The sequence below is a fragment of the Chinchilla lanigera genome, unplaced genomic scaffold (assembly GCF_000276665.1).
Source record: "Chinchilla lanigera isolate Chin_1 unplaced genomic scaffold, ChiLan1.0 scaffold00001, whole genome shotgun sequence".
Taxonomy (NCBI): domain Eukaryota; kingdom Metazoa; phylum Chordata; class Mammalia; order Rodentia; family Chinchillidae; genus Chinchilla; species Chinchilla lanigera.
The window spans coordinates 7,365,940-7,381,245 of NW_004955402.1; the positions used below are offsets into that span (position 1 = coordinate 7,365,940).

The 15,306-nt window shown below is 48.2% G+C and overlaps 1 protein-coding gene across 1 annotated transcript in view; it reads left to right on the forward strand.

The window, feature by feature from the left end:
* Positions 1-15,306, forward strand: part of Myom1 (myomesin 1) — a gene marked incomplete in the record, with an annotated part of 124,812 nt that overhangs the window by 72,525 nt on the left and 36,981 nt on the right. Inside the window, 4 exon segments of the mRNA XM_013518619.1 lie at positions 3,520-3,716; positions 9,072-9,198; positions 11,949-12,133; positions 14,684-14,798. Of these exon segments, the coding sequence (XP_013374073.1) occupies positions 3,520-3,716; positions 9,072-9,198; positions 11,949-12,133; positions 14,684-14,798 (624 nt within the window).

Consider the following 15,306-nt stretch of genomic DNA (forward strand, 5'->3'; position numbering starts at 1 on the left):
TTGCCATCATGTGAAACTCCACCCTAACCCTGTGCTCATCCGGGGACCGTGGCGGGCCATCCCAATTCCGTGACGTGGTACCGCACCTTAACAGATCATCGGTAGCTACAAGCCGTTCATCTGCAGCACAGCTTGGCTTGTTTCACTAACAGCACACTGACGTGCTTCTTGTACAGCCCTCTAACACCCATGCAAGGTGCATATGCTTGTTTAATCATGTTCATCTCTGCTTGCAAAGTAACCGACAGAATAAAACCAGTCATAAGATAATTGTATGTATGTGCGCGATGTGCCTCCCAATCTTGGATCAAGTAGGGAAGGGATCCAGGTAGTTCAGAGCAACAAAAATTAAATCAGTGGTACACTAACATGTTAGGAAGGGGCGGCTGGGTGCACAGCTCAGTGGTAGAGCACATGCTTAGTGTGTGGGAGACCCTGGGATTGAGCCCCCGCACAAGAACGGAGGAGAGAGAGTAGGAGGAAGGAAGGAAAGAAAAGGAAAGGAAGAAAGACAGGAGGGAGAGGTGGCAGGAGGTGGGTGGGAAGGAGCAGCGAGCTCCCCTGTCACTTTCCAGCCTTCCTTATAATCTGGGCAAAGGGGACGGGTTTCCTTGAGGCTGGGAGGTACCGCTCAGGACTTGCGGCAGTGAATGTGATTCTGCTATATAAAACCAGAATCTTTGATGTTCTGTCTCATGTGCACTTCATGTTTCTATTCCCAATTCTGTTGAATAATAGAGCTTATTTCGCTCAAGAAATGTCTGAGATTCGTTTTCTCTTGTGTGAACTAAAAACTTTTTGAGTTCTACGAGTGAAACTAGTTCCTGTTCTGTCTGTGGCTTTTTGTGCTCATTTCTCCTTTTTCCAAAACATGTAGAAGTTGCTATGTTCCCTGGTGTACACGATGTGACGCGTATGCTCCCCATTTCCTTGAAGCCCTGGGTTAGCGATTCCGTTAAACCCGGCCTGCCTCGGCTCGTCCGCCCCCGCGTTTCCTGTCTGTTCTCTCCCCAAGAGCACTGTGTGCCTCGGCTCACGCGTCTCTGTTATTGTCTGGCGATTGTAGGGGGCGCAGCGTCTCCAGATGTGTGGCCCGACCTGCCTGCTGCTCCGGGTGGACTAACAGCCTCCAGGGGGGCTGTGCATGGAGCCTCCCCGAAAAGCTGCCCGAAAGATGCTTTGCCTGATAGCAAACTTAACAAACCTTCACCACCCAGCGTGTCTCACGACCTGGGACACACAGAAGCAAGTAAAGTAAGTGAAACAGTTCAGGAGGAGCTCACCCCAGCGCCCCAGAAGGCGGCTCCCCGGGGGCAGAGTAAGTCTGAGCCCCCGAGAAAGAAGAAGGACGCAGGAGGTGAGAAGCGGAAGAGTCCGGCTCTTCGTCTGTCTCCATCCCTGTCTTCACCCTCATCACGTGGCTCTTCACTGTGTTCCCCTCATCAGTGTCCGTTCTGAACTGTCGTGTGTTCAGCTCCCCGGCCCAAATCCTTCCACCTAGTGCCTGTCCCAGGAGCTGTACTCGGGTTTGGCTTTTACACGTCACTCCCTGGGCTGGACGACACCGCAGCGTTTAGAGGGATTGGGCTCAAGGGCCCCTTGTGCTTCCCCAGACAGACATACCGATGGCCTCGCTTGGCTAAGGGACGTGAGGCAGGAAGGACACGGTCGCAGGAGCCTGCGTAAGGCTCCTTGAAGTGCCCCATGTTCAGTACAGCAGGGACAGGACCGCACCAAGAGGTGCCGCTGTGCCAGGGTCAGAGTCACTGACTTGCGTTGCTCGTCCCAGGTCTTAAGCGGTCTTTCACATTTCATCCAAACCGCTACCCCTTTGGTCACCATGAACACGGAACAGGGTATTCTAACCACGCAGAGCTGTGTTCTGGGACACACAGCCCACACTCCCGGAGTGATTCACTGAAGATTATTTTCAGTAACCTGAGAATGCTGAGCAGCTACTCGACAGTTGTGGCTTATGCAGTCCAGAGAGTGTCTTTCTTATCAAGTAAAAATGAAATGAGCCGGGCGTGGTGGTGCACACCTGTAATCCCAGTACTCAGGAGGCTGAAGCAGGAGGATCACTGCAAGTTCAAGACCAGCTTGGGCTACAAAGTGAGCTCAAGGCCAGCCTGAACTGCGTAGCGAGACCCTGTCTCAAAAAAGACCAAAAAAAGAAAAACTGGAATGATGAGAATCTGCTGATAAGTGTAAACGCCTTGTGCCCCTCCCTCCCCTGCCCTATCCCCCACTTCTGTAACTGCCTCTATACATTGTGAGCATTTATCACTTCAACTCAAGATGAAATCGGATGCTCGCTTGAGATCCCACATTCGCAAGACTGTGAAGGAGGAAGAGAGGGAAAAGGCTTTTTTTTTAATGTAGAGAATGAAGCAGGCTGGTGAGTGGGGAAGAAAGAAACAAGTGCATTTTTAAAAAATTTTATTATCCTGAGTTTCCTTTGGAATAAGAATGAGATCGTTTCTTTATTTCCTAATCCAAATAAATAATCAGAAAATTCTTTTTGATACCACTGCATACAGATTTCTTTCCATCACCCTGTCCTTTCTTTCAAACACTGTAATTTCAGGAGTTGAATGAGACTTTGATCAGCAAAGCCACATAAATGTAGGGTTTTTGAAGTACCTTTCCAAGTATTTTTCTAGATCAGCACTAATAAATACAGTGGCAGGTGGATAGTATTTTGTGATACATGAATGACATCCAACATCAACTTAAACATAATGCGACCAAAGTAGTATAAACCAAGAGGAAGTCACATAGGAGAGTGTGCTTTAATTTTTTTTTTTTTTTTTTTTCTTTTTGAGACAGGGTCTCACTATGCAGTTCAGGCTGGCCTTGAGCGCACTTTGTAGCCTAGGCTGATCTCGAACTTGCAATGATCCTCCTGCCTCAGCCTCCTGTCTGCTGGGATTACAGGTGTGCACCACCACGCCTGGCTCTGATTTTTAAAAATTTTTTAAAGGTAGCATTTAGCTGAGCCCTGGAATAAGCTCTTTTTCCTGAGTATGGACAGAACGTGTATAAGTATAAAGTCTTACAAGGGTAAGTGGGCCTCATGGTGAGGTACTAATGACCATTTGGAAATTCAGGAAAATTCCAAATAAGCAACAGAGACTGAAACTGATATACACATTACATTTTCCTCAGGAAGCAACTAAAAAAGAAAATCACATAATGAAACAAAAACTGATGCCTTGAGAAAATATTTCTTCGTATGGGGAAAAAAAGCCTCAAACATTTTCCAGGATATTGTACCATTTTGCTGGGGCAGGTTTCTTATTTTTTAATCTTTGTGATAATGATTACAGCACACATTTTGACCATGTGCTCACCTTTTCCTCATATACCAAGTGGCATGCAGAGTTACTGGTAAATCTCATGTTTTCATTTCCTGCCGTGAGGTCCAGCGCCCCCATGCCTGGTAGCAATTAATCAGGGTGACTGTATGTAGACTCAAATGCGTTTCTCCACGCTCACCGTCCATGTGTATTGCATTAGCGGCGCCATCCCCACCCTACGACATCACCTGTCTGGAAAGCTTCCGTGACTCGATGGTACTCGGATGGAAGCAGCCGGATAAGAGCGGAGGGACGGACATCACTGGCTATTATGTGAGCTACCGGGAGGTGACCGGCGGGACGCCGGGGCCCTGGAGAGAAGCCAACGCCAAGGCGATCAGTGAGGAGGTGTACAAGGTTAGCGGGGTGCTCCGGGGTGGGCGGCCCTGCAAATCAGTGCGCGGCACACAGTGAGTGTGTGGCACGCGCGGCCTTCACGCCCCTCCCCTAATGTCCCTTGTCTGCGTTGGTGTGACTCTGGTGAAAAGTGCACATTGGTAAATGCAAGTAGTTTGACTTGCCAGGCAGGATTTATATTTTCTGATTCATACACATAAGCATAGTGTCTTAGGATATGTACTGCAAAACACACATTTATTTATTTATTTATTTATTTATTTGTCTTTTTTGAGACAGGGTCTCACTATGCAGTTCAGGCTGGCCTTGAGCTCACTTTGTAGCGTAGGCTGGTCTCGAACTCACAACGATCCTCCTGCCTCAGCCTCCCGGAGTGCTGGGATTACAGGCGTGTGCCACCATGCCTGGTAACACACACTTATTTAGAAAAGTAACATTTCTTACAAAATGTCTATAATCCACACATCCCTGGCTCCCCGAGTCTAGATCTTAACAGTCAGTGTCCGCATGACACCGGGCGAAGGGATGCAGGCTTCTGCCTGGAACACGTTCAGCCTGGCGCGGCTCTGACGGCCACGAAGCGCTGTTCCACAAGTGTCTGCTCCGCCCGCCTCGGGGCCCTCAGGCCTCGTTATGGGCATAGCTGGCTTCCCTCTTTAGAGCAGCGTTAGCCAGGTCTCAGTTGTCATCTCCTATCACAAAACCCCGCCCCAGGAGAGTTCCAGGCCAGACAGGGCCAGGGAATAGTGTTCGCCGGAATTCAGTGCCACAGTCTTTTAAGTTAACAGCTGAAATGTATGAAATATCACAAACTGGGAGTTCGTCACAGAAAACTGTGTCCATAAAACTCTTCCACATCGGTTCATTCTTCTCCTTCATCACGTCATATTCTCACACATGATTGTATCTCAGTATATTCTTCACCGCACTCTCGATGGACGAGTGGGCATTTTTATACCAAAGACTGTAGCTCCGGGCCCTTCTGTACACAGCTGCAGGCACAGCTGTGCTCCAGTTGCTCCACATTATTACCAAAAGAAACTTCCTGGGTCAGAGGCTCTGCTTACCTTCCATTTTACTGATCTGCCTTAAAGTAGAAAGATTAGCAGATTGCCCGTTGTTCTGCTGTCTTTGCCAACGCTTGGTGTAGTCACACATTCTTGGATTTGACAGTCTAGGTGTCAGATGAGTTTGAACATCTTTCCTACACAGATTGCCACTTTGTTATCCTCCTTTACAACTTGCCTGCCGAAGAGTTTTTCCTCTGTATCTAGCGGCTTACTCACTGTAAGATACAATGAAAACAATACAATTTTCTTCTGAAAACTTTCATTTGAACCACTTACGAACAAGGAACACAGCTTTAAAGTTAATTTTAGCAGCGAAAGTAGTACACATCTATAATCCCAGCACTCAGGATACAGAGGCAGGAGGCTCACCATAAGTTCAAGGCCAGCCTGGGCTAGATAGTGAGTTCAATGCCAGCCTGAACAACATAGCAAGACCTGCCTCAGAAAATAAATGAATAACCTTGTAATCCACGAACATGAGTATTTCTCTCCATTTATTTTGATCCTTAAAATCTCTCATGGAGGTTTTCTTATTCTCTACAGAGGTTTGTACATCTGTTATTTATTTATAGAAATACTATACATTTTGAGTATAGTAAATAGTATATTTTACATCAGTTTTCTGTTGCTAGTATAGGAAAATATAACTAGTTTTACATATTGATTTTGCTTGTAATTGCTATATATTTTTTTGCTAATTTTTTCTTATAACTTTAAGAAATTACTTACAAATTCTTCTGGATTTTCTATATATATAGTCATATCATGTGCAAATAAGGACAGTTTACATCTTCATTTCCAAATTTTCTATCCTTTTACTTCATTTTCTTACCTTGTTTTCCACCTCAAACCTTTAGTACAATGCTGAATTGAAATGATGAAGTTGGTCATTGTAGACTTGACCATTATCATAAAGAAAAATCTCTAACATTTCACCTTTAAGTATTATGTTTGCTATAGGTGTATTACCTATTAAAGGAAGTTTCCTTTGTTGTTGTTTTTTTGGTTTTTGGGGGTTTTTTTGTCTTTTTGAGACAGGGTCTCACTATGCACTTCAGGCTGGCCTTGAACTCACTTTGTAGCCCAGGCTGGTCTCAGACTCGCAATGATTCACCTGCCTCAGCCTCCCGAGTGCAGGGATTACAGACGTGCGCCACCACGCCCGGCCCTATGCTCAATTTATCAGGCGTGAATTTAAATTATTTTAAAAATTTTTCCTGAGTCTATTAAGTGATTATATTATTTTTCCCTTTAATTTTAATGTGGTATATTCTATCAATTACCTAACCGTGAAACAAACTTGCATTCCTGGTGTATACCCAAGTTAGACATTGCACAGAATATATACATCCTAGAATATTATTTTGATACATACCTGGGTTTTACTGCTAATTATTATTCAGGTTTTTGCTTCCGTATTTACAAGTGAAATTATTTTGTGGTACCGGGGATCGAACTCACGACCTTGCACTTGCCAGGCAGGCGCTTATGCCACTGAGCTATATCCCCAACCCCTCTGAGGCCAGAATTAATTTGATACTAATATCTGACAAGGATAATATAGGAAGGGAAAATTGTGGGATAATCTCACTTTCTTGAGACACAACTGACATATCACAAAATTCTCTCACTTAAAATGTTGCCTCAGATGGGCAAAATGGCTCATGCCTGTAATCTCAGCACTGTGGGAGGCTGAGGCAGGAAGATAGTGTCAAGCCCAGCCTGGGCAACTTAGTGATTTAGAGAGACTGTCTCAGTAAAATAAAATTAAAGTAAAATAAAGGGGCTGTATCTCAGTGCAGAGGTCCTGGTCTCAGTCCCCAGTACCACACACACACACACACACACACACACACACACACACGCACACAGAGTTGCCCTTTGTATTTTGAAGTGATTTTATTTGATAGATACAAAGTGACTTGCTGATAGTACATTTCACCTTAATCTTTATTTTCTATTACTGATGTAGATGTACTGGTTTCTTTTGGTTGATGTTTGCATGGAATGTAATTTTTCATCTCTTTCAATCTTTCTATAACTTCATGCATTTTAAATGTCTCTTTAAAATCGCATAGAGTTACATTTCTTTTCCCAGTTTGACAGTTTTTGTCACTTGGGCACATTTAATGTTCTATGGATTTTTTAAAGTCACCTTATTTTGTACTTTTTTGTGGTACTGGGGATTGAACCCACAATCTTTGTACTGAACTACGTCCCCATCCTTTTAAAATGTTTTATCTTAACACAGGGTCTCGCTGAGTTGCCCAGGCTGGCCTTGAACTTGCAATCCTGCCTTTCGCTTGCCAGTGGCTGGGATCACAGGCGTGCACCGCTACACTCGCTGTATTTTGTACTTTCTGTTTGTTCTTCCCCTTATACGTTTATTTTCTGTCCTTTCTTGATTATTTCTCAGTAGTTTTTAAAAATCATTCTGTTTCCCCCCTATAGTATCATAAAAGCTATAGATTTTACGATTCTTGGTTTGTTTGGTTTGGGTGCCTGAGGAGACCTGGAACATATGTTATTCCGTCTGTTTTACCCTTGTCTCAGGAACATAAAAGCCTCAGAGTGACCCACTTTCTTGCTTTCCAGGTTGCATGCTATTGCATGCGTATGTGTGCCTTGGGTTCTTTTTTTTTATGCAGACAGTATTGTGGTTATTGCTTTACAGTGACAATATTCATTCAGATTTACCTATATACTTAGCAATTTATTTGGTGTTCATTCTTCATCTTTGACCTTCTACCTGAGATTATTTCCTGTAACCCAAACTGCCTTCATTTTTGTTTGTCTGAAGATATCATTACCTTTTCTTCATCCTCCAAAAATATTTCTTCTGGGTAAAACAATTCCACAGCAGTAACTGTTCCCTTTTGACACTTCAGATACACAATTCCCTCACCTTCTGGCCCGTTGCAGCCGCGGGGCGTCAGCTCAGACTGTTCGTTCGTCTGAGAGAAACTTGTCTCTTTTCTTAGATAGCTTTTAATATTTTCACGTTACCTTTGGTGTGCTCCGGTTAAGATGTTATCTGTCTGCGTGTCAGGTTTTTAAAAATTGTATCTGCCTTTAATTTGAGGGAGAATAATTCTTCAATTTCAAATTTTTCAGGATGATTGGAAAATCTTTCTGTCTTACGATAGTTACTCCCCCATTCTGTCTCCCTGCTTCTGAAACTCTAATTAGATAGATGCTTGACGCGTTCTATCTGCAGTGTCTGTTAATCGCCTTCTAGTTCCCGTCTCTCTGTCTCTCTGCGTGGTGGACTGTACAATTCTTTTGGCTTTCTATCAGTTTACAGATTCTCTCTTCTTCTGCATCTGATTGTTCTGTCAAGTGCATCCATTATCTTCTTTGCTTGTTGCACGTCTGTTTTCTTGCCGGTCCTAGTTTACATACCCTATAGTTTACTGTCACGACAGACTTTTCACAGTGCAGTGTAATGTATTCCATCACTTCCACCTTGCAGGTGTGTTCACATTCATTATTTTACCATGTGTATTTATCTTCACAACAACCCAGCTCCTTCTAAGGAATATGGAAAATATTAGATAACAGTACAGAGCAGGAGCAGTACCAGAATTTTAATATTTTAATTTTAGCTTAGAGCTCCTTTTTCCTGTGCGCGTGCAGTAGTTTTCCATCGATGTATAACAAGTTAACGTGAACTCGGTGACTCAGGGACCCAGTCGTCCTGTCGCAGGGCCCGTCAGTCAGGGTCTGGCACAGCCAGTGGCACAGCCAGGACACAGTCTGGGTGTCAGCGCGGCTGCGTCCTCCTCCAAAGTTGAGTTCTTCTGAGCACCTTGAGCTCCTTGGCAGAGTTCAGTTCGTTGCCTCTGGAGGGCTAAGACCTTCACCTCGGAGCAGTCACCCTTCCCCACCTGCGAGTGTCGAGGCCGTTTGCAACACGGCCTCGTTTCTCCAAGTCCCAGGACCCCAATCCTCTCCAGGAAGGGCCCGAGCTGCGTTTCAAGAGCCCTTACCTGAGAAAGTCAGGTTCATCCGGGATAATTTCCTTTCGATGAACCCCAAGCCAACCGAGTGAGGGCTTCGTTACGGCTATAACATCCCTCTCCTTTGCCATATGGAGTAGCTCAATCACAGGGCCGATACTCCCATACCTGTGCCATAGCCTCACGCTGCAAGGGGGTGGTGGGTTCACCTGCGCCCGGGGAAGGTCTGGGGGAAGCCCTTATGAAAGGGTGTGTCCGGTGAAGAGGTAAAGTCATCGAGTGTTAATGACTGGAAAACACGAACCTATAACATTCACTGCCTGCAGATCAGCAATTTGAAGGAAAACGTGGTGTACCAGTTCCAAGTGGCGGCCATGAACCTCGCGGGCCTGGGGCCGCCGTCGGCCGTGAGCGAGTGCTTCACGTGTGAGGAGTGGACCATCGCCGTGCCCGGTGAGTGGGAGCCGGCCGCCTGCGGTCCTGGGGGCTTCCCACAGCAGCTGCCCCGCGAAGCCAGACTGAAGCCCGACACCTGCCACATTTAGGGAAAAGAATTCCCGTGGCCCCTTAGCATGCCTGAAATAGTTTTATGATCATACTCGAGGATAGCAATATGAAGTTAAGAATGAATTCCTTACAGTTGCGTTCCAAATAAATTCCAGCGCCTTGCAGCTCAGGCTCCGCCCGGGTGGGGTAGACAGAAGCACACAGTTCGAGAGTGAAGGGAGCATTTGAAAGGAATCTACTCTTTGCTTTTTAAGGGCTCTTAAAGACATCCAGTTCACATTCCACGGCAGCGGCATCCTGCATTCCTCAGCTCATTCTCCCCCTGCTGCGCAGCCTCTGATCTGTCAACCCCAAGCCCCCTCCTCCAAAGCCAGCCTGCGGGCTTCCCTCCCTCTTCCCAGCCTTGGTTATGTTACGCAGATGGACAGAACACGCCCGGCTGGGCCCAAGTCTGGTTTCTCTCCCCTGGCGCTCTGTCTCTGTGTCTCTCTGTCTCTCTGACCTTACCGTTCTCCTAACCCCTTAACTCCTCTGCGCCCCTCCCCTCCCCCTTTCCCTCCATATTTCCTAAACCCTGCTCCACAAGGAAAATTCTGGCAGCTTCGGAGTTAGTCACGGAAAATGGTTGGGTGGGCAAGAAATAAAATAGGAAGTAGGCAGAAAAACTTACCTAGGCTTAACCTTGTTACAGAGCTATAAAACAAATGTAAAAGTTCAGTGGGAACAAATTTACTAAGCCACTTAAGATTCAAACTATTTAGTGGTAGGTGATTCTACTTGCCCTGGGCCTGGCCCCCCCATCCTAGTAAAGACTCCTGGCTATGCAAAAAAAAAAAAAAAAAGATTCAAACCAGCAGCGTTCCTGTGTTTGCCGAATGGCCTTATTTTGTCTCCAACGGCCCTGACTTTACAGACCCAAATAGTCTGAGTGTCACGCGAGACTCGGTTGTCTGCCTGCGTTTGACAGTCGCCCTATGGAACAGGTGCAGCGCTGCCATAGGCACCTTAGCTCCTGGGCGGGCAGACACAGTCCTGCCCTGGTGCCACCCATCCTCCGTGAAGGCCTGGGCCCGCGATGAGCCGCGCTGCCCTCACCCAGGAAGCAGCCATCTGGGCCACCTGTCTGCTGAGCTCCTAGGACCAAGACAGAGGTCAGGGCTCACCCCACCCAGGGACCCGAGGAGGCCAGCACACTCCCCTTCCCGGCGCCCCGGAAGAGTCCTCTCTGCCGCCTGCACACAGATCGCTTTGTTTTCAAATTCCTGGCATTCCTGGATAAAGCGACCTGTGAGTGACCAGACAAGGAGACCCGGCCCAGGCTGTGGAAAGGGTTTCTATAGAAAGCGATGTCCCTGGCTTGCGGAAAGTGGCAGTGAGCGCAGGGAGCAGAGCCGGCTGCCAAGAGCTGTGCCTCAGACCAGTCCTGGCCTCGCTGAGCTGCGCAGCAAGGCACTCTCCTAAGGCAGAGCAGCAGGGGCCGCCCCTCCTTTCATTGTATGCAGACAAGCCGAGCTGCAGGTCACACAGTGCCCGGTGCCCAGAAGGGGCACGGGTAGGCCTGGAAACAAGGGAGGTGCTCGGCCCCGGCAGGCCTGAGTCCTCCCTGTGGAGCAAGGGGCAGTGCTGCTTCTACCTGATGCAGGATTACGCTGTAAAAGCCCTTAGCCAGGCAGAACAAGCCTCACCGGTGTAAGAGATTTCCTGTTACTATTTAAATACACTTCCATGTAAGACGTCGGAAGACAAAGGTGATGCATATTTGAAACTAAGCCAAGGTGAATGAGCTAACAAACACTGAACTTCGGATTGCAAAATGCCACAGCCCAGCGTGATTCAGTCTGTTTCGAGCTGCTGTCAGGCCACCCTGAGTCACTCCAGGGGGTTTTGATTGGTCGGTTCGAAATCAGGCGTAGAAGAAGAGGAAGAGGACATGGCAGAGGAGGAGGAAGGAAGGAGAAAGAAAACAAGCGTATCACCTGAGGAGCAGCTGACGGGCACACAGTCACACAGAGATAATGGCAATCACAGGAGTCCGGGCGCGCCTGAGGACAGAGCATGCGTGGTCCTGGCTTTGTCCCTCAGGGGTGCTACTCATCTGCTGTGAGCTTGCTCTTAGTTTCTTAAGAACAAATGAGATCACTGAACGTGAAGTGCCAGGTGTTATTTAGCATAGGTTCGAGCCCATGGGACCCATGGATTGGGTTTAATTTGGTGAAAAGTGTTTGCAAACCCTAAGCTGTCACTTTTTCCTTTTACCCCTTGGTGGGGTGTATGCTGCAGAGGGCGCCATCCCTGTCTCCTCTGAAAGAGCTGCTACCCTCCATGCTCAGATGCAGTTCCAAGGGAGTTGCTTTCTCCCGAGATCTGAGACAGAGGGGAGGTTTCACGTTGTCTCTCAGCAATAATGGGAAGCGGAACCTGCAGCTGACCTTGCTGGTAAAAGATCACCACACAGCCCCGAGCACAGCCAGGGAAGCTGCAAGCCGGCCCGGGGGTGCCCTGAAAGCCCGCCCCCACCTGCCCACCATGACAGGACTCAGGAAGCTGATGTAGCACAGTTGTGGGAACGCACATGCCCGTTTTCACACCAGCCTGCAGGCCCGCTAAGACCTCCTGTGCTTGTAAGTGTCCGCGTAGCTGAGCCTCGCCTTCTGCTCACTGTCCTCTCCCTCTCCCTCCCCCGATGGCCCTATCAGGACCACCTCACAGCCTCAGGTACAGCGAGGTCCGGAAAAACTCCCTGGTTCTGCAGTGGAATCCCCCGGTCCACTGTGGGCGGACTCCGGTCACTGGCTACTTTGTGGACCTGAAGGAGGCCAATGCCAAGGATGACCAGTGGCGAGGACTCAACGAGGCTGCCATCAAGCAGAAGTACCTGAAGGTAGGGGGCGCTCGGGGCCTCAGCGTGCTTCCTGGCTCTAAAAAGGAAGGCATACTGATCCTGACTTTAAAGTTGGCAAGCTAGGTTGGGCATGGTGGCTGCACATCTATAATCCCAGTGCTCTGGAGGCTGAGGCAGGAGGATTGCCGCAAGTTCAAGGTCAGCCTGGGCTACATAGTGAGTTCAAGGCCAGCCTGACTACATAGCAAGATCCTGTCTCAAAACAGTTGGCCAGATAGAAGCGGTGCCTCTGCTTGGGCCTGCTTCACACACTGGGCTCCTGCTGTGACCCCGGGCAGCGGTGGCGGTGGCAGGGCCTCTCCTGATGCTGCAGTAGCATGGTGACATTTAACCTGAGCTCCTCAGCCCAGCTCTGAAAAACCCCACCCGCGCCTCCTCCCTCTCCCTTTCCTCCTTGCTCTCGCTTCCCCTCCGTTCATGCTACCCAGGGCTCAGAGGGTTGCTGCTTTCTCCCACCTCCATAGCGGCCTTTTCCTCCGGCCTTGAGTGCTTTGAGTGCTTTCGGGGTGGCTTTTGCTCAAGGGCACTGTGAGTATGGCATTCACACACCCCGCTGTCACTGTGGGCTCCTGGGAGCTCCCTGACCTGCCTGGTTTCCCTGGGCTCTGACGACCTCACCCTCGCCAGGGCTCCCTGGCAGGGACCACCTGAGCCAGCGCCTCACTGTGCGGGCCAGAGGCTGCAGGCTGGAGCCGCTGACTCCCACCGGTGCCACGTGAAAGTCCATTGTTGGTGGAGCACCTGAAGGCCCCCGAGTCCCCAGCAGGACCTGGGAGCCTCAGGGAGTGCGGCCATATTGCTAGTCTCTCCGCAGTCATTCAGAAAGAGCGCACTGCCATCCCACTAAGGCAGTGTAACCATAGCTCCTCTCCATTGGTCCTCACGGCCTGGTGGCCACGGGGGCGGGAGGGGAGTAGTTGGAAGGGGTGAGGAGCAGGGGGGAGGAGGGGAGGGAATGCTGAAGTTACAGGGCAGGGGAATCCAAGGAGGAGAGTGACGCATGTACACTGTATCTTTGGTGCTGCTGGCGTCCTGGTCCCTGTCCCTGCTGATGGGCTCGTGGAGCGGAGTCCCGGCCACACAGTGACACAACCCGGGACGTGGCTGTCCTTCGTCCCCCACCCCCAGTGTTGCAGAAACCTGCCCCAGGCCCCTTCACCTGCAGGCAGGTGCAGGCGTGTCAGGCACCTGGCCATCAGTCTGTGTATCTTCATCACAGCAAAGAAATGGCTCCTCCTTTCTGCAAGCCAGCAGATTCCTGACATTATTTCTTTTTTTTGGTTTTTTTTTTTCCGGTACCAGGAATTGAACTCACGACCTCGCGCTTGCCAGGCAGGCACTGTGCCACTGAGCTAAATCCCCGGCCCCTCCTGACATTATTTCTTAATGTAGAACTTTAAGTGCACCAAATTCCGTGCATGTCTTTGTGCCTAAGTTCAAGTTCATTTACAGACTGAAGTTCATCTCAAAAACTCCTCAGCTCCAGCAAAGACTATTGCTACATAGTGACATTCTGTCATCACTAACACCATGCAAATATAGATAAATGGATTAAAAACCTAACGGCTTTATGCACAGCTTGTTTAAAGGCATGGTCACAAATGCTTCACTTAGTTGAACAAATGATTTGAATTCAGCTTTGGATATTGATCTTCACCACAGAATTGGGGAAAAATTATTGGGAAAAAATATCTGTGTGTAATAGGTTCCTTCTTAAAATATTTATTAAAAGTCACATGTTCTAAAAATTAAAAGATAGTTTTGATAAAATATTAGCAGCTTAGTAATACTTGGAATCATAGCAATGGGACAATGAGGAACACAAAATCATAAAATGGTATGAAGTAGGACTGACACACAACAGTTAGATTATAAAAGCAGTGCTGAATCCAAAGAAATCCACAAAAGATTATGAAATATGTTCTCAGCAAAACTATTCTTAATTCTTAAAAACTTAAAGGCTTAGAATTTCAAGACTTTGATTATTTACAAATCACTTAAATTCACAATGTTGTTAACTGTTATCCAGTGAGAAGTATTAACATTAAAATGACAGGGAGGATTTTCGTTTTTATTCTAGTGCTTGAACATGCATTTCAACAAATACAAAGTGTCTGTGATCCAGGCTTTTCATTCTCTCTTGCTAAGAATTTCACCTGAAATTATTCTTGGGATGTCTCAGAAGTGTGGGGTGGCAACTTGTGCTAGGGAAGCAGCCTGTGTGCTCTTGTGAGCACTTTGCATTTTGACCAAAGAGTGAGCGACTAACTCATCCGCAGCCTAGGTGTATGGTCTGTTTCTGATGACGGAGGCCATCAGATGATCTAAAAGAAGTAGGACCGCTGAGCTGGATGAGATCTTAGGAACGCCTCACCTACTGGTCAGAGGGAAGGTAGCCTGAGGCCGCTTAGAATCAGCTGTGAGACACAGCCCTTTGCCCCAGTGCTGTGGCCGCTGTTACGACACAGCACAGGTGCCTCTGCATAAGTGACCCAGGACACCCACTGCTTCTGCACCTGCTTCTTCCAGGTGCAAGGCCTCCAGGAGGGCATCAGCTACGTGTTCCGGGTCCGAGCCATCAACCAGGCGGGCGTCGGGAAGCCGTCTGACCTCGCTGGCCCTGTTGTGGCAGAAACCCGCCCAGGTGGGTGTTTACTTCTTCCTTGGGATCCAGCTCAGGTTGGGGTGTAGCTCAGGCATACAGCATTTGCCTGGTATGCATGAGGCCTGGGTTAAGTCCTCGGTGCTACACACACACACACACACACACACACGCACGCACACACACATGCACGGGATGCGTCTCCTCCATGTAAGATGCTGAAAGCACAGTGACCCTAACTTTCTGTGCTTTTCCTGATTGTCAGAATCATGAGTGTGTGCAGCTGAGACACTGATAAGTGTGACCTTCTCATATGGCAGGCAGCTACCCCTTCACAGGCCCTTGGGAACAGGGATGCACCGGGGATGAGATGCTCCGGGGCTGTTCTTGCTCCTACCCAAAAGCAGGCGAATTCTGGATCAAATGATGCTTCCTAAACCATCGCTGCCAGGCACACACCCCCGGGAAGTTGTTCCTATTAGGTCCTGGCCGTTAAGCCCCGTAAGATCTTTTTTTTTTTTTTTTTTTGCCACTGGTTGCTATTTACTTT